Raw genomic sequence first — 27,481 nt, 5'->3', positions numbered from 1 at the left:
AGTAAACAAAAAATAAAAATTGATTCCGTTGAAGAAAAACTTGAGAAACTAGGTATATTTTTTTTAAAGAGATTTAACTACACTGAATCTTTTACTTGATACCTTTCAATATACAGTATTCTCAAAGATATCAAAGATTACTCTTACAGAGGTTTACCCATTTCTCTCCATCCAATTCCCAAAATTATAAAAGCAGGATAAGTGTGCCGTATATGTCCTATATTCTCTAAAGTAGGGCATGTAAACTCAATAATAAAGCCCTCATTTTAATAATGTAGGTGCATTTAAAAATCTATTTAATTGCCATGTTTATTCATTTACTCAGCACCGACAGAGACAGTAACATGAACTTTATTAATCTCATAAATGCCACAGGGGGAAAATCATAATAAAATGCCTATGGAATACAGCAAATACTGATTTGTTCCTTATTTTATCAACTGGAAAACTCTATTAATTGACCCTTTGAAATATAGCGGTAATTGATATTTGTGACTCTGAAGCATCTCAGTACCCAAAAGTAATTCTGAATAATCAAAGGAAAGACAACTTAGGTTCAATAACCATTGATAAAATAAGGATAATAGAACGTCTCATGGCGCAGTTGAGAAAATCACATAAGACAGAGTATAGAAACCGCCTAACACAGTACTTGGTACAGAGGCAGCAGGCTTTTTCCTCCTCCAGTTAAATTTGTCAGCTACATTTAGATTGGTAGCTCTTCAATTAATATTTTGTTTATCAGAATACCACATGTCTAGGTCAGTCTAGATAACAAAACATTTCCTTAATTGAATACTAACAACTTTTGTGTTACTTTCCAACCCTGTCAATGTTTTCCATGAGTTAGACTGAAGAAACCCAGTTTGATTCTTTTAACCACTCATAACACATTGAAGTGCTCCTCTGTTTATCCCACTTACCGTTCACCCCCGTAAATCACAACTGATGACCCATTGCAGCTCCAGATCCTCCCTGGCCCGTCAGAAAGGGAAGAGTCCCTCCCATCTGTTTTGAAATGTATCTCTGTGTACTTAACTGCATGGTTCTAAGATGCCAGCAATGCTGCCTGATACGCTTCAAAAAAATCAAGCATTTGTTGAGAATGGTCCCCTTATGAGACCGTTTAGTTGTTTGGAACAGGGAGAGTTTGCTCTTAAAAGTTGTCCTTGTTGGGGCTACCCTGGTGGTGCGGTGGTTAAGAACCCACCTGCCAATGCAGGGGACACGGGTTTGAGCCCTGGTCCGGGAAGGTCCGGGAAGATGCCGCGGAGCAACTAAGCCGGTGCACCACAATTACTGAGCCTGCGCTCTAGAGCCCGTGAGCCACAACTACTGAGCCCATGTGCCACAACTACTGAAGCCCACATGCCTAGAGCTTGTGCTCCACGACAAGAGAAGCCACGGCAACGAGAAGCCTGAGCACCCCACGGAGCCCCCACTCGGGGCAACCAGAGAAAGCTCACACACAGCAATGAAGACCCAATGCAGCCAAAAAAAAAATCAATTAAATAAATCAATTAAAAAAAAAGTTGTCCTTGTTTGTTTTTAAGCCTCATTCTTATTTACACACACATACACATCCTTTCTTAACTCAACAGTTTATAAATCAATCATGAAGTTATCCTTACCATAGTTGTAATTGTTTCGGAAATAAGTCTTCTGTGTAGCTCTGATAGGTTTACATTTGCAGCGTTCTAAAAAATATAACATTTTATCTATTATAAGCAAAACTTCAACATCAGCTTTCTTTTGTTTATGCACATTTTTTGGTAATATTAGATCCAAGTTCGGTAGCAAGGAGGCTCTTAGTAATTCTACGTGTCTGGTCTCTTTCTCCTGGAACTACATTCACGTTTATTCTAGATACATAGCCTCTTATTCAGTGTCAAATGCTCATAAGTTCCCATTCTCCAACAAACCACCCAGATCCTGAGGAAACACTTCATCACCATGCGGAAGGAGAGCATGACTCCAGAGTCCTGAAAGAGACATGCTTAGTGCTTGTGGCAGAAGAATCAATGCCAACTGAGAGGCAATTTATGCTTATGCTCAGGTAACTGGTTTACCCCTGTGCAAGATCACTTGCATTCATGGACATTTTACAGGTTACACAGCACCCCTCCAAATATTAGTTTCCGGATCTAAAAGCAACTCAGTGAGATAAGCAGGTATTGTTATAACCCAGTGAACTTATTGAAGAGGCATGAGTTCCTTCTTTTTTATTTAATTTTTACTTTTTAAATTTTTAACTGAAGTATAAATGAGTTACAATATTATACTTGTTTCAGGTGTACACCATAGTGATTATCATGACTACCTTCTACAGGCAGAATAACTGCTATTAAATTCAATGGTATTTTTGTTTATTGGCAGAAATTACTAGATACATATTTCAAAATGAGAAGTTCTGTGCTTTTTAAATATTTGGTGAGTGGTGACCAGAACACATATTCTATGTGACATAATACAGGTGTATGTAATAAACGTCATTATCTCAAAATGTTTCATGTATTGGATAAATCATTTAACATCTTGGAGAGTGGATTACTATATTGTTTATAGATTACTATATTGTTTATAGATTACTTAGCTAAGAAATATACAATATATATACATCATACATCATAATATATATACATCATAGTAAATTCTTAGTCATTAAAGTCAATATAAAAATAGGAAATAAAACACAATCACCTTAGAAAGCATTTTAGTTTATGTAAAGATTTCTTTAAAATAGTACCCCTGAGAAAGATTCATTGAAGATGAAATGGTATGTGTTTCTTCTATTTTCACACAGAAAAAGGAAAAATGAACACATGAACCACAGAAAAGAAGCCAACAAAAAATTTTTGTTTAAAAAGTGTTTTATGTTAGCATGGAGACTAATAAAAGGCAGAAGCTTTCCTTGACCATTTGACATTGTGTTTTCTAATCAAAATAAATGTTATTTCCAGTTGAACTCACAGATAACATGCTTTGAAGTAGTAGTCCCAAGGGATGTAACACCTCACTACCCGATTTTCAATTCTAGAAATAAGCGTCTCTACTGGGGACAGGTGCTGGTCTCCAAAGCAGCAGCAGCAGCACTGTCGTTCTCACCCAGGAGAGAAGTGAGGATGTCCTCAGGGCTACACACAGCAATTCTCTTGTTCTGCAGATAATTTTTAACACTGTTTTTGTGGAAGAACAATCTCAGCCTAATAAACCATACGTAACATCAGTGCTGGTTGCTATTTTGAAGAAGACCCTTCAAAAAATAACTTTCTTATTAGCAAAACATTTGTATTCCCGTTTAAAACAGAATAGAAAGTTATCTAGTTCTATTGTTATATTTTGTACCAAAATATTACACATTTTTAAAAGAGAGATATTCTTGAGATTGACATTATTTCTGAAGAAATATATGTTATGGTCTTTGACTTACAAATTATCCTCACCCATATATAGATATGGATTTATGCTTTTCTACCTCTTTATATTTTTTTAATTAAAATTTTATTTTTATTGGGGTATAGTTGTTTTACAATGTTGTGTTACTTTCGACTATACAGTGAAGTGGAGTTCCCTGTGCTATACAGCAGGTTCTTATTAGTTATCTATTTTATACATATTAGTGTATATATGTCAATCCCAATCTCCTAATTCACTTATGCTTTTCTATCTCTTTAAAAATAGATATTTATTTATTTATTAATGAATAGATATTTATTCACTAAAAATAATGAATGTAGATAAATTATCTACATATTTGTAATTCTTCAGAAAATTGCACATGTGCTAATAAAAAATTCTTGGCAAAAATATACCAGCTGTTACTGGATTGCATCTAATATGTTGTTGTTACCATATAGCTTTGCTTGAAGCATAAAAAATGGATTCTAAAACACTTTCCAGGCAGAGATTTTTCAAAAAAATTATATCATAAAACAATTTAGGAAGATTTCAAGTAGGTGTTTCCACAACCATATGTACAACTACAGGGCTTCCCTGGTGGCGCAGTGGTTGAGAGTCCACCTGCTGATGCAGGGGACACGGGTTCGTGCCCTGGTCTGGGAAGATCCCACATGCCGCAGAGCGGCTGGGCCCGTGAGCCATGGCCACTGAGCCTGCTTGTCCGGAGCCTGTGCTCCACAACGGGAGAGGCCACAGCAGTGAGAGGCCTGAGTACAGAAAAAAAATAAAAATAAAATCTTGAAACTCATATGTACAACTACATGTATTAGCTAGTCTCTTTCCTAATAGCTAATGACCTAAGTAATTATTTTCTTGGGACTAAATTTTGTTCCTCCTCAATGCACTTGTTTCTGCTGCTGGCCTCAGAGGTGGCAATGCCATACTATATGTTTGAAAACTTTCCTATGCTCCAAACCTTAGCTCTTGCTATCAGCAAATATCTGTCTGGTTGAAGTAACTAGTAGCTCAAAAAATAACATAGTAATAAGGAGGAGTGGAATTTTATATCTACAAGGCTCAAATACAGAAGAAATTTCACTTACTTATGCTAACTCAACTCAAACATTCATATCTGAAGGTTTTCATGAAAAGTGTATTTTAGAACAACATATCTGGAAGATTATCCCTTTTCTAAAGTACTTCTACCCACATCTACATATATGTCTCCAAAAGCCCAAGAACTGGGAAATGGCCAAAAAAAAAAAATCATAGAGGAATACACTGCATGCATTATTTACTACATTTTTTTGTACCAGCCACCCTAAATCAGACTGCAACAGCTTCTTTTTATTTTACTACCAATAGTTGATTTCTCAGACTTTTTATTGGGCCAGTAGCATTATCATCATATCTACTTTAATTCACCAATAATTTTGCCACTAGTGTCCCTCCCCCAGCTTGCCAATGGCACAGGTCTATTATTTTACTGAGCTTTGCACAAAAGACCACTAGATATTGATTTGCTTGCATTCCACCGTTAAGAAGAAAAACATGTAAAGGAACTGCCTTGGTGCTCTTATCTAAGGAAAAAATATGGCAAAATTTAAAGGAGTTGGCTGTGACACAGTAAAGAAGTGACAAGGAGTTCTTCTAGTGTGGGGAAAGTTTTAATATTAGCAATTCATTCACCTCGAAGTCTAGAATTAAATATAACCTGAATCACAGGATAACATGCAATCCTATATCTCACAAGCATCTGTGGAGCACAACCAGGAAACTGTCTTGGGCAGCTTTCCCTCATATTCTCTAGTTAGATTCTCTCAGCTACTCTTCTACAATCCAAGATCTCCTACTCCTCTGCTAATGAAACTGAAAACTGTTTATTATCCTAGTATGAACATGAGTTTACCACTCTAGAACACATAGGAGTTTGTGAAATTAACATGCCCAGTGCTGCACAGAACCTGGTCTGCAATTCAGGGGAGCTGCCCTATGGTGCACTGCAGTGCCTGAGCCAGGAACAGCTTCCCTGTCTCAACACTGGGGCTTCTGAGAAACAGTTCCGAGTGGGAAGTCATCACATCCTTCTTTATTCATTTTTTTACACATAAAAAAAGAATCAGCTCATTTATTGAAAATACATAAAGACAATAGTCTTTTTTAAAGGGTTCCATGATTTTACAAGTCTAAAAATTATAAGTACCTGACAATTATGAAATTTGATACTCACCGGACCTTAACTATTTAAGGCAACCTTGTTTGAGTTCAAGCTTAAGTGTGATATGACTTTCTAACTAACCCTGACCTTTGTTTGAAATTGACTTCTGTTGGGTCTTCTCCAGAGCTGTAAGACTATAATTAACTTTGGCAGATTCCAAACCCCCTATAACCTTTCATGTACCATGACTTTGGAATACTACCATCTGTTAGTGAGTACTTTTCTGTTTTTTTTTAGGAAAAGGCCTTAGATCTGTGCTCAAGATTTATTTTCAAAAAGAAAATACAATTCTATTTGCATTACAATTTCTATTATAACTCTTTCAAGACGGACTCTAATCAGATCAGAGTTTAAATAATTTTAATTTGTACCAAATGAACTATATGTTTTATATTTGACCCTGAAAGCCCACTTGTCCACCTTCGCTCCATTTTAAGACACATAGGAGCAGACCACAACAATTTTTAAAACAGATGTAAAAAATAAAATGTTATGATCCTTAACTATGACTTCTTTACTGAGATCCAGATCTATATTTTCAATTGCCTATAAATGGTGTCCATGAGCCAGGCTTGAGTAATTTTAAACATATGTCAATGTCCATCACACCATAAAATTGTCTTTCTTCTATAGAAATAGCGTTTTCTGACTCTACAACCCTGGGATAGCTATGCTTCTCTAAATATAAGATGGAAAAGGAAAAGAGAACTAACATTTGTTGAAGCCTTTGAGTCACTTACATATTAATTCATTCATTCTACAAATATTTATTGGGTGTCTATTACATGCCAAACTCTGTGTCAGGCATGTAGGACACCTGATGAGCAATACAGACAATTCAGAATAGGGTACAGACATTGAACAAATAATTACACACGAAATAATTTATTTTCATATGTAATACATCCTATGAAAGAAAAGTACAATGTGCAGTGAGAACATACAATTTGATGACCTAAACTAGTCTGGTCTTCAAAGTCCTCTGAGGAAATGACATTAAAGCTTGAAACCTGAAAGATCAGCTGTAGCTATCTAGGCAGGAACTACATCTTTATACATAAGATAGTGAAGAAGAAAACCATAAAGGAGACTGAGAAGGCACATCCAAAGATGGGGAAGAAATACAGGAGAGTATAGAGTCAAAAAGCTGAAAGAAGATGGTGTTTCAAGAGAAAAGGAGAGCTCTCTTTGAGGAGAGCACCCTCAAAGCTCAGATGACTTAAGAGGGAAAGGGGTCCATTAAATTCAGTTGGCAAGGGGACTTCCCTGGCAGCCCAGTGGTTAAGACTCCGCGCTTCCACTGCAGGGGGCGTGGGTTTGATCTTGGGGAACTAAGATTGCGCATGCCGGAGGGCCAAAAAAAATTTTTAGTTGGCAAGGAAAACATGGGTGAAAGCCAGAGGGACACTCTATCCACTGCACAAGAAGAAAAAGGAGAGAGGGGTACTGATGTTGACAGCTTCTAAATCTGTTGCTGGGATGATGAGAGTTCCCTCTGTTGGCTTTTACTTTCTCACTGAAGGATGAAGTCATCAGCTGCAGGGAATGAGAGGCTAAGAGAAGCTGGGTATGGAAGAGTAAGGAGAGAAGAGAAAGTATAAAAGAGTTATTTCGGGCGTGGCGCAGTGGTTGAGAGTCCGCCTGCCGATGCAGGGGACACGGGTTCGTGCCCCGGTGCGGGAGGATCCCGCATACCGCGGAGGGGCTAGGGCCCCTGAGCTCAGGGCCGCTGAGCCTGACCGTCCGGAGCCTGTGCTCCGCAACGGGAGAGGCCACAGCAGTGAGAGGCCCGTGTACCACAAAAAAACAAACAAAAAACCCGGTTAAGTGGAAAGGCAAACTTTCCAGAGAAACAAGGTAGGGTTGCTAAGCAATGTTAATCATGTATTTGAATTTTGTCTTGAACTTAAAGTAAAACCAGTCACCCTAGCCAAGTAATCTTCTCCAGCACCAGGAGTTGAGAATTTGCCAGGTGACTAAGGCAGAAGAAAAGATAGGCAAGGGAATTGAGGGTATTTTCAAGGGAATGATTATTACAATAGACTATGAAATCTCAGGTAGAAAAGGAGGTTAGGGTTGAACAATAATAGTAAGCAGTATATGATGAATAGGTAGTCCCAGTGGAGTAACATTTTAGCAGTGATGATACTAAAGGAAATCTGCTGGAATGAAGAGATGGTAGGCAAAGAAGTGGATACTTGAAATTAAGATTACAGAGCTGGCATCACTGCTAGATGGCAAGGTACAGAATATGCCCATGGAAGTGGATGGCTGGGGTAGAACAAACAGGTTAGTGAAGTGAAGGAGTCAATGCACTAGACGGATGATCTACTTTATCATCAAAGTCATCAAAATGGCAACAGGGATGGGTGCCATTATGGAACATGTACAGATAGAGCTTAGTGCAGGGTGGGCAATGTATCATTTGGCCTTCTGGAAGTCAGTTTCACTACCCTTCTAGAAAAAAAGAGATGGTGAAACATCCCTAGATTCCACCCCTAGGACCACCTTCCCTCTTCCCAAAATTACAAGTCATGAAATGGACACTGTATTGAAAATCTAGAGGATATTATTATTCCTGGTGCAGTAAAAAAAAAAAAAAAACCAAACATAAAAACAGAACCCTAATGTCCTGATCTCAATAATGAAGGAAAAATTTTAAAAAGAACAACAATGCATCTCTTACAGAATCAGGAACCATGTTGATCTGTACCACTAAGAAGATCTATACCACTGAGGCAGAGTCCAGGAAACACCATGGTTAAAAGGATGGACTTTTATTGTGAGACACAGCTGGGTTTGAATGTAGGCTCCATCTCTTACTATTTTTATAACTTTTAATATCTAAAAGGTGGTATCTTGCAGAATAACTGAGAGAATTAAATGAGATAATACACATAAAATACCTTTCACAGTACCTAGCACACCACGGACCATAAATGTCAGATTTATTTTTGTGCAAGATTCACTGGGAATCTTAATCCCTCATTTGTAAAGACCATTTAATGAGTAAGAAGCAATATTTTCCCAAGGCTCCTTGCCACCTACAGAACTGCGGTGCCTACCAAAAGTAAGCAAAGCGATCAGAATTTTTTCAGTAGTGCCTGACTCTGCTATTTTGATTCAGGTACACCAAGCTAATTTCTTTCCTGATGTAGGAAGTCCATTTGAACTATTATGTACACATCCAAAATTTGAAGGATCAAACTTAGTGAGCCAAAATGATCATGTATGTGGCCATTCTAATAAACATTAGTGCTAAAGAGTATGGCAAAATTAAGGGCACATGAGTTTAAATCCCATCTCTGTCCCTTCCTACTTATGTGGCCTTGGGCAAGTTACAAAACCCATTTCTACACTAATGCTGGCTACCTCAGAGGGTTATTGTAAGAATTTAAAGAGTAATTCACATAAAGAATTTGGCACAGAGCCTGGTACTTAATCACTGGTTGGATGTTAGCTAGTAGTAGTAGTAATATATAAGCAAACCAAAAAGATTGGAAGGAAGATACTTATGCAAATTCAAGAGCAGTTTATGAAACAGAAGAGATAATTTTCTAACAAAAAAATGATCTATAAGTTTGAGGATAAAAATTTGCTAAATTTTCTCCTAGAGATAGAAACTTAATTTAGATGATTACATTTAGTTTGGGAGGAACTGTATAAAAAGAATAGAATTTAGAAATCATATTGGTATTATGATCACACACAGGCATACTATTTCACAATAAAATGATACGCAGAACTAAATGGGTAAATCTCAAAACCATTATACAAAACGAAAAGCAGCCAGTCACAAAAGAGTATGTACTGTATGATTCCACTTCCATGAAGCTGAAGAACAAACATTAATTTATGGTAATAAAAATCAGACCTATGCTCACCTCATGGTGGGGTAGGTGATTGACTCGGCACAAGGGAATTCTCAGGGGTAATAGATATGTTCTTTATCTGGATCTGGGTGATAGCTACATAGGTATATACATTTGTCAAAAGTCAATGTGCCATATACTTAAGAATTGTGCATTTTACTGTAAGTACTATTGACATAAAAATTCATACTTACATGAATTCCTTTCATTTTTCCATGAAGTGTCATGACTTACAGCTGTTCATTACATGTTTAAAATAATATTTATTTCCTAAACATATACATTGGGCAAAAATATCATATTAGATTCTATTTTGGATTAGAGCAGTATGTGGAAAATGCAATGAAGTTGATTGGTGAACTCAGGTAATATAATCAGGCTTTAAAAAGCAAAACTAACATTTGCTTAATTTAGCTCAAAAAACAAACCTCGAACATTGTAATAAAGGTCTCAATTCACAGTAATTTGCACTTTGTAAAAGGGAATTGCTTAAGATTGAGGGAACTAACACTATATTAATATGAAAAGGAAATTTAGTTTTATTCCTTTAGGATTTATGTCACTGGAAATTTTAAAATAAACTGTCTTTCAGAAGGTTTCTGGATCCACAAGTCATTCAGGATATACAAAATGTAGAGAACCAATGTGATATGCCTGTTTTCTCCTGTGAGATCTGAAGCGTTAGTTTTGTGATATATAAAAGAGGTCAATTAAGAGGGAATTCCCTGGCAGTCCAGTGGTTAGGACATTGCCAAGGGCCCTGGTTCAATCCCTAGTCGGGGAAATAAGATCCCCGCAAGCCACTCAGTATGGCTAAAAAAATAAAAAGGTCAATTAAGAGAAAAGCAAAGTGGGTCTTTCAGAACATCATGCATCCACTCAATGTCAACCACACAGAAAAGAGGTGGGAGAAAAGGGTAGTGCAGCCAACTCTTCACTCCATCCCTATTCTTGGCATCAAGTATGCCTGGTACAAGGGGTGGTGAATGGTGGGTGGATGGACTAATAAGTTTATTGGCAGATGGACTATGAAGTTTCAGTACTGGGGATCTGGGAAAACAATGGTGCCACATACTAAAACAAAAGTTGCAAGGAGTAAATTTTTAATGAAAATTATTAAATAATGTAGTATTTGAAGTACAAATAAGCTGCCCAGGTGGAAGTGTTTACTGGAGGAGAAATGTGGAAATCTACCTGCGAGAGTGATCAGAACTGTCACAAGAGTGATAATTAGGCCTATGTGGCTGAATGACTTCCAACAGGAAGAACTCGTAAGGAGAAGCAGAGGTCAAGCACAGAAACTCGGGGAATGCCCATGGCTGGTGGACAGGAGGAAAAGAACTAGGACAATTTGGGTAATAGCTCAGGGAGAAGAACACTTAGGAATAAGTATTAATCAAAAGTGTCCAGGGACTTCCTTGGTGGTGCAGTGGTTGAGAATCTGCCTGCCAATGCATGGGACACGGGTTCGATCCCTGGTCTGGGAAGATCCCACATGCCATGGAGCAACTAAGCCCATACGCCACAACTACTGAGCCTGCGCTCTAGAGCCCGTGAGCCACAACTACTGAAGCCTGCGTGCCCTAGATCCTATGCACGGCAACTACTGAGCCCACGCGCCGCAACTGCTGAAGCCCACACCCTCTAGGGCCCATGTGCCACAACTACTGAGCCCACGTACTGCAACTACTGAAGCCCTTGTTACCTAGAGCCTGTGTTCCGCAACAAGAGAAGCCACCGCAATGAGAAGCCTGTGCACCGCAATGAAGAGTAGCCCCAGCGCAACTAGAGAAAGCCTACTTGTAGCAACAAAGACCCAACACAGCCAAAAAAGAAAAGTGTCCAATACTGGAAAGCAGTGAAAAAAGCATATATTTGTAAGCTACTATATAATTACAAAATACAATTTTTATCTATCCTAATTTTATTTTCAAATAAAGGGTAGAAGTTGCCACAAGTGAAGTCAGCCTCTATAGTCAGTATACATTTGCACCAAAAGAAAAAAAAAGTGGACTCCTTCCCAAAATTAGTAGGAAGCCAAAGGGGAGGAAATAAATTTGGAGAAGGAAAGAGAGAGAATGGGTCTATACTACCCAAGCTAGGCATTGGTCATCCCAATAAAAGGGGGGGCGGGGCATTGCCACGGCAGGCCTGGCAGGTGCAGGCAATCAAGAATCACGTTACTCAGCTGCTCAGAGGAATTTCTCAGAAGCACCTTGGAAAAAGGGTCAGGAAGGTGTTAGTGAAAACTGGGAGAGTACCCAACTTAACATCAGCAGATATTACTCATGTTTCCCTAATTTGAAAATATATCAGATATGGGACTTCCCTGGCAGTCCAGTGGTTAAGACTTCGCCTTCCAAAAAAAAAAAAGACTTCGCCTTCCAATGCAGGCTGTGCAGGTTCGATCCCTGGTCGGGGAGCTGGGATCCTATGTACCTCCTGGCCAGAAAACCAAAACGTAAAACAGAAGCAATATTGTAACAAATTCAATAAAGACTTTAAAAATGGTCCACATCAAAAAAAAAAATCTTTAAAAAAAAATTTTTTTAAAGAAAATACATCAGAATTCAGCAGTCAATATGATCTGATTTTATATTAAAAAAACAGACCCAGAATAACAGGCTAAGTAATTTGGTCATGCTTACACAGTTAATTAGTGTCAGAATTTACTAACTATATCACCTCTTTGGGGAAATTTGTGTTTTTCAAATACAAAAGCTCATAAATTGGTCACCATCACCAAGTAGAAAACTGGGGCGGGGGGGCGGGAATCTTTTTCAGAATTGTTTTAATAAACAACATATCTTTTCATTGCACCATTTGAATACCTGCCTTAATTTTCTGTGTTGATTTGACAGACGAAGTGACTCAGCAGAATAGAACTAAAATTGTTTTTCTCCATATTCCATGTTATGGAAACTAGAGAGAATGTACACCTTATTACGATAGTGGATTTACAACAGCAAAACACACTCACAAACTGGAAGCTGCTCAGACAGTCACTATCTCCCAGAAAAGAAGACTGTTAGCCTTTGAGGCAAAGGATAAATTAACTGGAGAGAAAGAATTTCATTTCCAGATTCCAGACAGAAACAGCTTGACACTTTTGAAAGAGGGGTTATGAGGGTTACAATGTTTTTGTGTCTTCCTCATTTCCTGCTTTATCATAATCAACCTCAGCTGTTACATTACTCCAAAGCACAAAATTTTGAGTGTGAACAAATTTTCTTTTCTTTTGGAACATGAGACTATGTCAGTGTGTTTCTTCACAAGCAAATGAGCTTGGTTTTGCCTCCCTATTAATTTGTTTTCATCACTCCCATTATACCAGGGGACAGGAAAACATTTATAAAAGAGAAACAGTAAACACTGAACCCTGGAACACTGTATTCATTCTAGGTAGTTTTACACATTGAACTATCTTTGTGTATGAATGTACAGTGTCATTAATGTCTTCTCTCTTTCACACACTGAAGTGCTATATTATTCTAACCATAAGTTCTAGACAAATTGATAGCACATGCATGCGCTTGGCCTGAAATTTTGACTCACTAATTGTACTATATACTAATGAGGTTTTCTGTTTGTTTTCAGCAAATGTGAATAGCAGGAGTGATCCTTAAAATAGCACCACTACTGGACACCAGTGATTTCCAGCTAATTTTATGACACTATAAGAACACTCAATTACATTAAAAAGGTAACAACATAATTCTAAATAAATCATTTTAATTCACTTCTGTTTTTTAAAAGATAAATGTTTGTTTGGTGCACACTGCCTCATGTCAAATACTTGTCACTCTGATAAGATTCAGTGGAAATCAACAGTGAAAACTCTTCCAATCTAATGAAAATTGATGTTTCAAATTTATTTACAACTTACTAAAGATTCCACTTCCACCTATAAAACACCTTACAAGGCAGTACATACAGACCCAAACCAGTGCACATTACTATTTCCAGAAAGTAAGAAAGAAGTATACAGTAACTAATTGTAGTTGTAAAGTTCCTGCAGAAACAAATGCAGCATTAGTCATAGTAAAAAAAACAAAACAAAACTAGAAACAGTGCAAATGTCCAGGAACATTAGAATGAATAAATGAAGTGTGGTATACTCACATGATAGAAAACTATATAGCAATGAAAATTTAGAAGTTCTGCTATACACACCATAATGAAGAACAAAGGAAGCCCCACACACGCACGCACACATGCACACACACACTATATATATATATTAGGATTCCATTCATAAAAGTTGAAAATCAGGCAAAATTAATCTATGCTGTTAGAATTTCTGCTAGTGGTTACCTCTGGGAAAAAAGGTGGAAGTAGTGGTTTGGAAGAGGCACAAGGAAGTGTTTCTGGAGTGCTGGTAATGGTATACATCTTGATCTGTGCAGTGGTTACATACGAGTGTTTATTTTGTGAAAAGGCACTGGGCTGCATGCTTATGATTTGTGCCTTTTCTGCACGTATGCCATACTTCACTTAAAGGTTTATTTTATGGAAAGATGGAGTAAGTAGACTCCATCATGTCTCTCCCACGGAACACAGTTATCAAACAGAACGCAAGATGTTGCTACTTAAGGACTCTGAAAAGTAAACAGTAGCAGGAAGTTTGAGGAGAAGCTCAGTACCATCAGACTGACAGTGGGTTCATCATTCTTTCCACCTCTGGTACCTCCCAGCCTGGTTTCAACACAGCCAGGAAGTAGGTATCATGCAGAGTCCTCCAGGAAAAGCCCCCTGGTTCTGACTCAGGAAGTCAGAAATGGTCTCCTAACACTCCATTCTCTTCTATCCCCATCTCTGAAGCAATCGTGGGACAGTGGTGGCAGCAACAGCTGCTGCAAGGGAGGTCCTTGGAAGCCTAAAATGCCAATGGAGGGGAACCTTCCTTTCTGATGTGGTGTCAAGAGACTGGGACAAACCCCCATTGCTTTGTCCTCCACCACTTGGCCCCTGATACAGAAGAAGTCACAGGAAGTATATCACAGAGTGGGATAAATAAAGCTCCAGCTTTCTGGCCAAAGGACAAAAAGGGGGAGCCCCCAAGGAACAGAAAAGTACTAAGGCAATCACAGAGAAGGAGGAGCTTGGGAAATGATCCCATAAAAATACTTATGGACTGCTGGGCTCACCCCTGGGTATATGTAAATCTGACACTAAACAGTATACTATAGACTTTGAAAACTCGACTATGGTATAAATCACAGCCCTGATCTCACACTGGCCACTGAGTAGTGTACACATGGGATAGATCTGAAAGGCACTGCAAATGCCTTTGGAAGTGGAACTGATATTGAAATCACAACCCACAGAAGACTACTCAGAATTTGCAGCCTAACCCAGTTAGGTAGACTGCTGCTAGAACAAAAATATCACCATTTCCCATAAGATTTTAAGGACCCAAAGTCTTAGAACATAATATTCAAAATGTCCAGGATCTAATGAAAAATTACTCTGCCCATGAAGAACCAGGAAAATCGCAATCTGTATGGGAGAAGACAATCAGATGACACAAATGTTGAAATTATCCACCCATGATTTTAAGGCAGTTTTATAAAAATTCCCCCAAAAGTAATGGTGAATACCCTTGAAATGAAGGGAAAGATAGAAAGTCTCAACAATGAAATTCAGGATATAATAAAGAACCAAGAGGAAATCGTAATTTTGAAAATTACAATAACGGAAATTTAAAAGTTCACTGGATGGGCTCAACAGCAGAATGGAGAGGACTAAGGCAGGAGTCAGTAACCTTGAAGACAGGCCGATAGAAACTATCCAATATAAAGAACAGAGGAAGGCTGGGAGGGAATTAACAGAGCCTCTGGGACCTATGGGAAATATCAAAAGGTCTAAAATTCATATCATCATCAACTCACAAGTAGAAGAGAATGTGTATAAAATATTTTTTGAAGAAATAATTGCTGAAAGCTTCCTAAATTTGAGAAAAGGTATAAACTTATAGATACAAGAAGCTCAATTAACCCTAAACAGGATAAACCCAAAGAAATCAATGTCCAGACATACTGTAATCAAACTGCTAAAAGGTAAAGACAAAGAAAACATTATTGAAAGCAACCAGAGAAATCTGATGCATTACTTACAGGAGAACAACGATCTGAATGACAACCAATTTCCCATGAGAAACACTGAGGACAGAAGTAAATGAACTAACATTTCTTAAGGACTGAATGAACTGCCAACCCAGAATTCTATATCCAATGAAAATATCCTTCAGGAATGAATATGAGATGAAGACATTTTTAGATGAAGGAAAACTGATAGAATCTGCTGCCACCAGAACTGCTCTAAAAGAAGTATAAAGGAAGTTCTTCAGACACAAGGGAAATGATACTAGAACATCAGGGAAGAAGGAAGAACAACAAATTATAAACATCTGTATAAATACAGTAGGCTATTTTTCTCCTCTTAAGCTGTTTAAAACATATTTAATGTTTGAAAGAAATATGAATGGTTCAAAGAGAGAATACTACATTGTCTCATGGAAAGATATATATATCAGACAGACACATACATGGGTGTGTCTGTGTGTGTGTGTACACATGTGCACATGAGAGAGAGAGAGAGAGAGAGAGAGAGAATGAGAGAGAGATACATTCAAATAACCCAAGAGAAAGCTAGGAAATTGGAAACAGGAATGAAAAAGAGAGGGAACAAACATAAAACAAATAAAATAGTGGCTCTGAATACAAAGATATTAATAATTACAGCAGATGTAAATGATCTAAATATACTAATCAAAAGACAAAGGTTGACAGAATGGCTAGAAAACCAACCAACAAAAAAACCAACTATATGATGTCTAGAAGAAATTTATTTAAAACATAATGATGTAGGTAAGTTAAAAGTAAAAGGATAGAAAAAGATACACCTTGCAAACACTAATCAAAAGAAAACTGGAGTAGCTATATTAACGTAAAACAAAATAGACTTTAGAAAAAAGAAAATTACCAGAGATAAAGAGGAACACTGCATCATGAAAAGGGTCAATTCACCAATAAGACATAAAAATATTAAATGTGTACACACCAAATAATATCACCTTTGACTTCATGGAACAAAACTGACAGAACTGAAAAAAGAAACAGAAAAATCCACAATATTTGGAGACTTAAACATTTCTCTCTCAGTGATTGATAGATGTAGTAGATAGAAAACCAGCAAGAATATAAAAGAACTAAAAAAAAGTATCAATCAATGAATCTAATTGACATTTAAAGAACATTCCACCCAATAACACCAGAATATATATTTCCAAAGTGCACATGAAACATTCACCAGGGTAGATCATATCCTGGGTCATGTAATAAATCTTAACAAATTTAAAAGATTAAAATCATACAGATTATATTCTTTGACCATAATGGAATTAGAATAAAAAATTAATAGCATAAAAAGAAAAGAAGAACCTCCAAACAGCACCAAATTTAACAACACAATCCTAAGTAAGGCATGAATCACAAAGGTAATCTCAAGGGAAATTATAAAACATTCTGAACTGAAGAAAAATCAAAATAAAACCTACCAAAATTTGCAGGATGCAACTAAAGCCATTCATAGATGCAGAGCACCTAGAACTCTTAAGCTAGTGCAAAATTGAACAGTCATTTTGGAAACAGTTTGGCAGTTTTTTATGAAGTTAGACACACCTTTATCATTTAGCCCAGTAATCATATTCCTAGATATTTACCCTAGAGAAATGAAAACTTATGTTTACACAAAAACCTATACACTAATGTTTATAACAGCTCGGTCGATGATAGCCAAAAAGTGGAAACACCCTAAATATCCTTCAAGATGTAAATGGGTAAACAAATGGTAATACATCCAAGTAATAAAATATTCAGCAGCAAACTGGAATGGACTATTGATACATGCAAAAACTTAGATGAGGGCTTCCCTGGTGGCACAGTGGTTAAGAATCTGCCTGCCAATGCAGGGGACACGGGTTCGATCCCTGGTCTGGGAAGATCCCACATGCCGCGGAGCAACTAAGCCCTCAAGCCACAACTACTGAACCTGCGCTCTAGAGCCCACGACCCACAACTACTGAGCTCACGTGCTACAACTACTGAAGGCTGTGTGCCTAGAGCCCGTGCTCCACAACAAGAGAAGCCACTGCAATGAGAAGCCCGCGCACCGCAACGAAGAGTAGCCCCACTTGCCATAACTAGAGAAAGCCCACGCGCAGCAACAAAGACCCAATGCAGCCAAAAATAAATAAATTAAATAAATAAAAATTAAAAAAAAAAACTTAGATGAATCTCAAAGGTATTTTGTGTGTGAAAGAAGCCAATGTCCAAAGTTTACATACTCTATCATCCCACATATGGCAATCTCAAAAAGACAAAAGTATAGCAATGAAGAACAGATCAGGGATTGCCAGTGGTTAAGGGTGGGAGAAGCTCAAGGGAACTGGGGTTTTCTTGTTTGTTTGTTTTGAGGTTGTGGAACTGTTACGTATACTGATTGTGGTGGTAGTTACACAAATCTAAATATGCATTAAAATTCATAGACCTATACACCAAAACAAAAGATCAAATTTTACCATGTTAATTTAAAAAATAAAATACAAATAAATATTTTTATTTGTTTACTTTGCAAATATAAGACACAAACTTCCCTAAATAAGATTTGAATATCTAGGTAACATCAAGACTAATCTGACCACAAAAGAAAACCAGGAAGATAGTGATATACTCACCACTGCTTGCCCCTCTACAGTTTCCATTACTAGAATCCATAGGAAAATCTGAAAGGAGGTGATAGAATAAAGTAAGAATCATAACATGTTCATTATTATTTCAAGAATTCCCATATTAAAATCTAATTCAGTCACAAGTTGATTTGGGTAAGAACCCAGGTGTCTCAAGGAAATTGATTCTTGTTAGTGTTGTAAGGTTGACACTCTATCATTTGTAGGTCAAATAAGGACACAATGTATTCTTTCATGTGATTGACAGTTGATATACTCTTTTGAATCTTCATCAACTGTGCATACTATTTCAGTATTTAATAAACAAAGTTTCTGAGTTTCACAAAAACTTCCTGTAGCTTTAAAGCCCATGAATATATTAGGTATTCACCCAACACATTTCTTGATGGCTAAAAGAACTAAATACACCTCTTCAATAAACAGATGTATCACACTTCACTGGCATACATTTTAATTCTTAGTGCTTAAGGAAAGCATGCAGAAAGCATTCTTGTGCTCTGGGTTAACTGCACACTAAACAGTTCGTTTGCATAAAGGAAGCCTACCATCCAGGGGACTACTCAAGCCAGTGCCATTAACAGACACAGTAATAATTGGAATGTGCCATCAACTCTTTTCATGATCCCCAAATCCCACAAAATGATAAATGGTAATGAAAACGGTAATTATGTAAAGTTCTTCTTTGTTCTAGTTTAGAAATCAGCCTCTAATGAATAACACTGAGTGCCCCAGCAAAGCACTATGCTGTACCTAATTATATGTTCTTACTGACACTTCAACTCAGTACACTTACACGAGCATTTTACATTTGTATTAACACTTTATGTTAAATGAGTTTAATGCCTCTGTTTATCCTAATAGAAAATAATGTTCTTCCTCTGTCCTTTTTCTTCACAGGTCATATCATGAATAAATTAAACAAGGAGGGGTAATACCATTTTAGAACAATAACACCCAAAATTACAACTAATGAATTACTTTCCCAGGCTTAGTAATCATTAGCTGGTATTTTAAAAGGTATATCCTAGGGAGTTTCCTGGTGGCCTAGCGGTTAGGATTCTGGGTTTTCACTGCTGTGGCTAGGGTTCAATCCCTGGTCGGGGAACTGAGATCCCGCAAGCCTGCAGTGTGGCCAAAAAAATTAATAAAAAATAAGAAAAAAAGTTATATCCTAGGAAAGATGGCAGTCACCAAATAAAAATATAGATAATTAGGCAACAAAGACTTGATTCTAAAATGTTTGGTTCCACTCAGGTCAGATACTATGAATTCTATTCTTGAATAAGTCTAATATTCATGTGATAATATGCATATGATTTATACAAAGATGATCTCTCCATAAATTAAAAAAGTATATTGATCCACATTTAAAATAATTGCTTAATGTCAAAAGGTTGAAATAAAACTGAAAGATAAAATTCTTCTCTTGGAAAAAGAAAACCCCTTTGAAGCAGCTGAACCTGGGAGTTTGGTTTTCTTCTTTTACTCTTATTCATAGGAAAATGTTTCTATACTTTTTTAAGTGCTTAGACATCAATTGTTAGAATTATAAGAGAGAAAACCAAAGTTTTCTGATCATAAATAATCCAAAAAAATGTTTTCAGAAAGTAAAACTTAGGAATTCTAACAAAATTATCCTAAATTAAAATAGTGGGTATTATTAGTAGGTTTTAATGCCCCAAGGATTTCAGGTAGGGGTCATAGAGGTTTCCAGGAGAAGAGTTTTAAAAAAGAGCTGGAGAAGGAAAGGAGGGTTTTCCAAATAGAGAATAGCACATGCAAAGGTCTGGGGTGAGAAACCACAGGACTCATCAAAGGACCTGCAAGTCTTCCAGTGGGGCTAATAGAGTGGTGTAAGCAGAGAGAAAGGAAACTAGAGAGGTAAGAAGGCATGAAATCATGAAGACTAGAGGCAGATATCAAAGGATTTTAAACAACAGATTTGTACTTCAGAAAGATCACCCTGTTGGAATAAGGAGGCATCATACCGGAGGTCAGCAAGCCAATTATCATTCTAGCTCCATAATGCATGGAAGAAATGGTGAGGCCAAAACAAAGAAAGTACCATTAGGGAAGAAGGGGAGGGAACTGGATTCAGAGTAGATCTAATAGTACTTGATACCTATTGAATGTGGGGGATAAAGAAAAGGGTGGAAGCAAAGCTGACTCCCAGGCCTGGAGTATGGGTGTGGCGGTGCCTCTTAACAATACAGAAAATACTAGAAGAGAATAGTCGTATGAAGGTAAGGAGATGATGAGTTCACTCTGGGGCCTGCAGAGACTGAGGGGCTCAGGGTTAGACAGGAGAGTCTGGAATGTATGTCTTCTGCTGTCTCAGAAGTGCAGAGAAGTACTTGTCTCTTATCTCTTGGAATCCATTGTCCAGGACTGTCGTCTATTCTCTTAGGCCCTATATAAATGGGCTTTTGAAATGCAATGAAGAAAACTTGTTCCTTTAACTGAAATCTGATGGTTGAAAGACACAGATTCTCTGTACAGTTAGTATCACCTATTTCTTCATAAGAGAGGAAATATAGCTTAGAACAGGTCCTGGTTTGAATCTTCTTTCTATTAATAGCTTTATGGACTTGGTGCACTTAACTTCTCTAGATGCTTCAGCTTCCCTTTGTGCAGATAAGAGTAATAGTATTATACCTACCATGCAGTTATTATGAGAATTAAATAAATTAATATGCACTGCCCACTTAAAACAGCACCTGGAACATACTAGGTGTTGTTAGTTCTTATTCTGTGGCCACTAACGATTCTTGTTCTGAGAATGACACGTCCTCTTCCCAATCACATTAATGTTGATTTACGATTTATCATTCACTTCACATGAATATTTCTTTTTGTTCTTCACAATCTCAATGTTAAAGTCAAATGACTTGCTCAAGGTACAACATTAATGGCAAATCTGGGATTCCAACTAAGGGCCCATAACTTTAAAACTGGTGGTCTTTAAACTGAGGATATATAGCCAATTCTTAATCATTTAAAACTCTGTATGGTGGTTCTTGGTCTCCTCTTTTGATACACCTAGTAGGAGGAGAAAGGACAAATATAACTTAGTCATTTTTGCTATTTATAGCAAACAACTGTTTAGAATTTTGCGGGAACAAGATAAAAGCGAATTATTGAAATACAATTTGGAAACTACATAAGATTCCATTACCACTGATAATTGTGTTAGCTATAAATAGAATTTAATATCATCACATTCTAAAATACTCTTCTCTACCCCATCCAGAGTGCCTTTCGATATTTTACATTATGAAGAAGCTTCAGAATCATGTTTTCTCTCTAGTCTTAATCTAAAATGTCCATTTCTCCTTTCCATTCCATTTTCCTCCTCATATCACACTAAATAATTCTCCCTTCTTGGTATTTGGCCCCTCAAATATTTGTAGAACAGGGCTAAAGAAAAGGCTGCCTGTTCCCCAGAAAGTGGAGAAATGATTAAACAGCAGTGCATGCATGTGAAAGTTGGCACAGCTCTGCCAGGCGAGAGAGGGCTGGGAGAAATGTGCTGGGCAAGAGCTGGGGTGACAACAAAAAGCAGCAATGACTGAGGAGCGATTATAAAGCCCTTGGCATGGCAAACCAGGAGGCTGTATAAACACCAGTTAACTATCATACCATACATTTTCTTAAACACTCAACGTCTACATTTCTGAGATAAACTATTTGTAACTAACAGACATCCATCAGACTCATTCTTCATACCTATTGCTCCCAAAGGGATTTGTTCTTGAGCCTGAGGTCCAGGTCCATTTGTGTACAATGAAATACTAAGTTTATATTCAGGAGAAATAAGATCCACTTTCCCAGTTAGTTCTCAGTGTGAAGCTTGTTTCCCAGAGTTGAACTGATAAAGATCTAGGCCGTATCTGCATTTACCAACAGACCATGTTTGTCCAAAAAAACAAACAAAAAATCAATTTGAATAACAATGATAATAATGGTAAAATAGCAACAGCAGCAATTTGTTGAAGACCTACTATGTACCAGATGTCCATGGGACGTAAGCAGTACGTCCCCATGTTACAGATTAGAAAACTTTGAATTGGAGAGGTTATATCATTTCCCTATAGTAACAGTTGGTATGAGGCCAGAGTCAAGATTCAATACCTACCGAGTCTGCCCCATTCCAAGCACATACCCTTTACTCACTATACAATATTAAAGATTTGACTAATGTCTTAATTAACTGGCTGAATGACTAAATTGAACTGAATTCTCAGATAAAGCAGGTGTACATGCAGTCTCAACTCTCTAGTAAATATAAAATGTGGAAAAAGAATAAACTTCATGTGAATTTCTTAGTAATAATCAGGAAGATACAATCTTTTCTTTATAAAAATATGTTTGCCCCTAATATTTCAAAACAAAAAGTAGTTTGAAGCAATATTTCATTTCAATAAGATTTTGCTTTGTAAAATGTCCTTAAACTTGTTGGTGGAGTCATAATGTACTACAAGGGAACAGATCTGAGTGAACGGTAGGATTTGAAAATCCTCTTGACATTGAAGGAAAGTAAAAGGTGGTTCCATTTTATTCAGGGAGACCTCATTTTTATATTCTGCTAGATTCTAGGCATAAGACATAGGAACTCTGTTTATACCTAGAGGAAGGAAAAAAAAAACCCTGCTTTATGAACTACCATATCCCACTGAACCAAGGAGCATATTGCATCATAAATTAAACTGGCCACATGTGGTAGTTCCTAAGTAATTCCAGGTGCCTGACAGTTTGACCCAGGATAGGGAGTGTAATTTTCAGCAAGCTGGCCTTGGAATCCACCATTCCATTCCCCTTCCCCACCTCCCCTTCAGCTCCCTCCTGCCACAGTCTCTGATTCACACTGAGGGTTATGGTAAAGGGAAAGGGAAGGGAGAACATCACTAAAATACAGTTCCAACTGCCACCTACCCCTACTTCTTTTTCTAGCAAGGATGCTGTCAGCAAAGCACATTATGGCATTTGAAAGCAGCTTAGCAATCAGGTTCCATGGACTGACAAATTGTTTCCATGCATGTCCTATTTGAGGGCTTCAATGAGGCAATTGTTCTACATTTGGTCTGATGATAGGCAACTTAAGGGACACTTAAGGAAACTGCTTTCCATTCATATTGACCATGGCTTTTGAGAGCCATTAACCTTGCCAAACCTCTCTCATTTGAGGTGCATCTCTAAGAGAGGTTTCAGAGCAAGAGGAGCAATGCATTTCAGTGTGAACCACGGCCACCTTATTCCTAGCCCTTGGCCTGAGAAGAGCACCAGCATTTAACTAATCTAAGCGTCTGGCAGACCAGGGCAGCAACTGAGCTCTCCCAGTGTCTGCACAGCCTGTAACGTTAATGAGTACAAAAGCTCAAGAGTGCTCTTTTCGACCAAAGATTAATAAGAAATACATTTCTTTTTGATTATTTTAAACAACCAGTTGTTGGTTCGTCATTAAAATCAAGACAACTATAGGGGTAGTCAAAGGTGATAAACTGAGGTGACCATCAAAAAGCTCTTGAAATCTTTCTGTTCAGTTTGGTTTTGTACAAGTACTTTTCCCCTACCCACTCACTGTATGTTAAGTGGGTCAATGTGCACAGAATGCAATTTTTCCAAATCAATTCCCGGACCACCAAGAACTATTTTACCCAGAAACGGACTAAGGACATGAGCTTAGGCTGAGCAAGTTGAGAGGCAGAAGAAAAAGTTGATGCCCCAGAAATGAACAGAGAAGGAGGTATAAAGACATCACATCTAAGGGCAGAGTTGATCTGGGGAGGGTGTGGAAGAGGACCAATCATAAAAGATTGGGTTTATATTTAAAGTATATGAAGGGTGAAATTTTCGCGTTTTGGGTAATTGGTAGGAATGATTTTGAGTTAGAATTAAACAGACTATAATGAACTAGATTTAGCTGGGGTCTTAAGAGTTATGACTTCCCTAATTAGACCAAACACTAGTGAGAAAACAACTTGTGATCGATTCCATTTACTGTAGAACTGCAATAAAGTTTTACAGTAGGGAAAGATTGAAATGAACCGGTGGTTGATGCACACAGAGAAAGGGCATAAAATGAAGTATCAAAGACAAATTATTTGCATAGCTTAAGAGTGGGATAAGGGGTGAGATTAAAAATAACATTACATGAGTGTATGATGATAACACGCCTTAAATATAACTCCTTTCATCCATATGTCATTTACAAAATGACTTGAAGGCATGTGGGAATGTGAAAGGAGCCCAGCAATTTCACTCAGCCAGCTCTGTGGCTGCAGGAAGTCTCAGGAGCTAATTAGCAGTGGATGGCAATGTTTCCCAGCTATTTCAGTCTGGAATGGAAGAACAATTTATCTCATTGAAAGGAGGGGGAAATTTAAGGTGAAGGTAATTGCTCAAACTGGATGTTGAGCAAACACATACCACTAACATCTGTGGGTTGGAGTAAGGTTACTGGAATTATCTTGGCATTTTTAACGATTAGAAGAAAACAGTTCTTCAGTTCTCTGTTTTCACCATACAATCTTGACAAGTAGCTAAACACGAGGAATACAGAAAACTGATGACTGAGAATGCAAGAGAATCAGGCAAGAAAGTTAAGTGATTCTAAACAAATTAAGAAAGTAAGAAAAAAGCATCACTATAGGAGATGTGGTTACTTGGACACATAAAGAAGAAGCGAAGGGGCAGTGTTGAGTAGAAGTGTAATGGGAGTGGAGGGAACTGAGTGTTTTAGAAAGACAGATCGCCTATTGAAATAGAGTGCATCCGTTGGAAGGGTGATGAGGTGAGAGAAAAAAAGGCATGGTGCTCGACAGAGCAGTAATTAAGAGAGACATTAAGAGAAGTGATCCAAAGAGAAAAGACAGAAATCAGAGAGTAAAGGCGAGCAACAAGGACTCCAAGAAGTAAGCGGCTGGAGGACGCGCTTGGGCGGGGGGAAGGGGGGGCGCCGCAGGTTGTGCAGTGTCAGGACTCACCGGCTCCGTCTGCAGTGACGATGGCCTCGGGAGAGATGCACACGCCGCGGTCATAAACCGGCAGCTCCTCACAGGCCAGGCTTTCCGGCCACGAGTGGCGGTATTTGATGAGGATGGGCTCACAGCCCTGCCGGGCCCGCTCGCACACAGACTTGCAGGGCTTGATGGGCTCGTGCTGGAAGTCAATGGTGCAGATGGGCGCGTACATGGCGCAGAGGAAGAAGAGCAGATCCGGGCTGCAGTGGGTGCCCAGCAGACCTTCGAACTGCTCGATGGCCAGGATGGCGTTGGCCTGGGTGCTGTGGTGCAGGTGGTTGGGCATCTTGGTCATGTTCCAGGGCAGGGACTTGCACAGGGGGATGCGGACCGGCTCACAGGCTGCCGCCCGCGCTCCGGGCACGCGGAGCAGGCAGAGCGCAGCCAGGGCGAGCAGCCCGGCCCGCAGCAGCAGCATCCCTCCCGGGCTGCCGCAGACCATGATCCCGGCGGGACGGGGCAGGGTGCAGCAGTGCCGAGGACGCCAAGAGGCCCGCTCCACCGTCTCCTCCTCCCCCCTGGAAGTGGACACAATGATCTGGGAGCTTCTCCTCCCCCGGCAATCTCACAGCTTCCTTGGATCAAATTCCCCCAATGGGGTACCACGAGCTTCGCCGAGCTCCGGCCGCCGCCGCCCCTGCCGCTCCTGCAGCTCTGGCTGCTCTTTCCCGATGTCTAAGCCTTCTGGGGCCGCAACATCTATTTATTCCTCGCTCCCTCTGGCAGAAGCATCGGACTTCGCAGATGAATCAGATGAGAGGAAAACAAGAGGAAGCGAGGGAGAAATAAAAACAAAAGTAGAATTCAGCTGAGGTAGCTGGAGCTCTGGGGTGTCACCTCCCCTGGATTACAAAAAGGTGCTAAAAGAAGCATGAAATTCTCCCAAGTGAGGAGGAGGACCAGAGGGGGGTTGGGGAAGGGGGGAACCAGAGGGCAAAGACTCCTAATGCGGGAGGACGGTGCAGGAAGAGTTTGCAAGTCTCGTAGGCTGAGCAGAAGGTCCAATTTTTGGTGTGAGCTGCGGCCAGCCAGCCGCAGGCAGGAGGGCACCAGCAGGAGGAGCCTCGACGGGAGGTCTGTGGCTCCGACCCTCAGCTCTTCACTTTCCTACCTACTGACCCGACAGGCAGCTCCGCCCCGGTGCAGTCCCAGCCCTCCAGCGCTCGCTCCCCTTCCCGGGAAGGGAGTGAGGGGTCCGGAGAGAGGTCTGTGGGTTGGAGGCGGAGGAAAGGGAAGCCTGGAGAAGCAGTGAGGATGCGAGAACCCAAGACAGAGCAGACTTGAGACGACCACCTCTTCCCCACCCACACATGGGGGGAGCACCCCGTCAGCCCCCCACCCCCGGCTCCAAAGGAGAGCCCCCGGCCTCTCACTGAAGAGCCCACCCCAAATCCCCACGAAGGAGTGCCCCCAGTTCCCCACTTGGGAACCCACCCGAGCCCCACGCCCCCTGGAGATATTTCCTTTAAGCAAACTATAGCCTCACCTCTGTGATCACCGGCTCTGCAGAAAGTCAGACCTGAGGGGGGAAGACTTAAGCAACGTCACTCAATGTCCAAGTCGCAGGAAACAGGGACCCCTGCAGCGGTGTTGGAGCCTTATCAACCCAGAGCTCCTGACTACAGAGGTCTGCATTTTGAGTAACTAGGTGGAGGGAAATTGCCTTTCATACAAGGAGAAGAAACGCTATATAATTACAAATAGGCCACCAGAAGCAAGATATGGGTGGGTTTTTTGTTGTTGTTGATATTTTGTTTTTCCTTTGCCCTGAAGAATTAAAACTTTTGAGTTTTGCTTTTTAAGCTTCGAATTGAAAATTGCTTTAAAGTACCTGGGCATTTTTTTTTCCGATTTTACTCACTAAAATAAAATGGCATTTATTAACTCTTCTCACCAATAATTTCACCTAACACTTGAGAGATGTGTAGGAAAATTACACTACACTGGTAATGATAATGATGATAATGACAACAATAAAACCCTTTTCATCCAAATGAGCTCAATCTAGAAAAGAAAATGGAAAACAGATCCCCTCCTGGTCTGCTCCTTCCACTAATGAGCTGCCTCTTTTCCTCCCTCTCCCCCTTCCTCCCTTTTCAGGGCAAATTGTAAATGAATGACCTACAGAGGCACTCCTACTCTGCCCTTTCAATGGGAAATTACTGAGCAAAAGGATTGCAGAATGTCAGAAAACACAGCCTTCATTGAGAAGAGAAGGAAACAA

The 27,481-nt window shown here is 39.1% G+C and overlaps 1 protein-coding gene across 1 annotated transcript in view; it reads right to left on the bottom strand.

Moving 5' to 3' along the window:
• Positions 1 to 26,483, bottom strand: part of FRZB (frizzled related protein) — a 34,200-nt gene extending 7,717 nt beyond the window's left edge. The window contains exons 1-3 of the mRNA XM_032637413.1: positions 25,222 to 26,483; positions 18,227 to 18,274; positions 1,632 to 1,697 (exon numbers count right to left, since the gene is read on the bottom strand). Of these exons, the coding sequence (XP_032493304.1) occupies positions 1,632 to 1,697; positions 18,227 to 18,274; positions 25,222 to 25,699 (592 nt within the window). The 5' untranslated portion in view covers positions 25,700 to 26,483. The remainder of the gene's footprint in view (positions 1 to 1,631; positions 1,698 to 18,226; positions 18,275 to 25,221) is intronic.
• Between the last annotated feature and the right edge of the window lie 998 nt (positions 26,484 to 27,481).

Source organism: Phocoena sinus, chromosome 7, assembly GCF_008692025.1.
Source record: "Phocoena sinus isolate mPhoSin1 chromosome 7, mPhoSin1.pri, whole genome shotgun sequence".
In the NCBI taxonomy this organism is placed as follows: domain Eukaryota; kingdom Metazoa; phylum Chordata; class Mammalia; order Artiodactyla; family Phocoenidae; genus Phocoena; species Phocoena sinus.
Note: the sequence above shows the minus strand (reverse complement) of the source record. Positions and strands in the feature narration are given on the sequence as shown.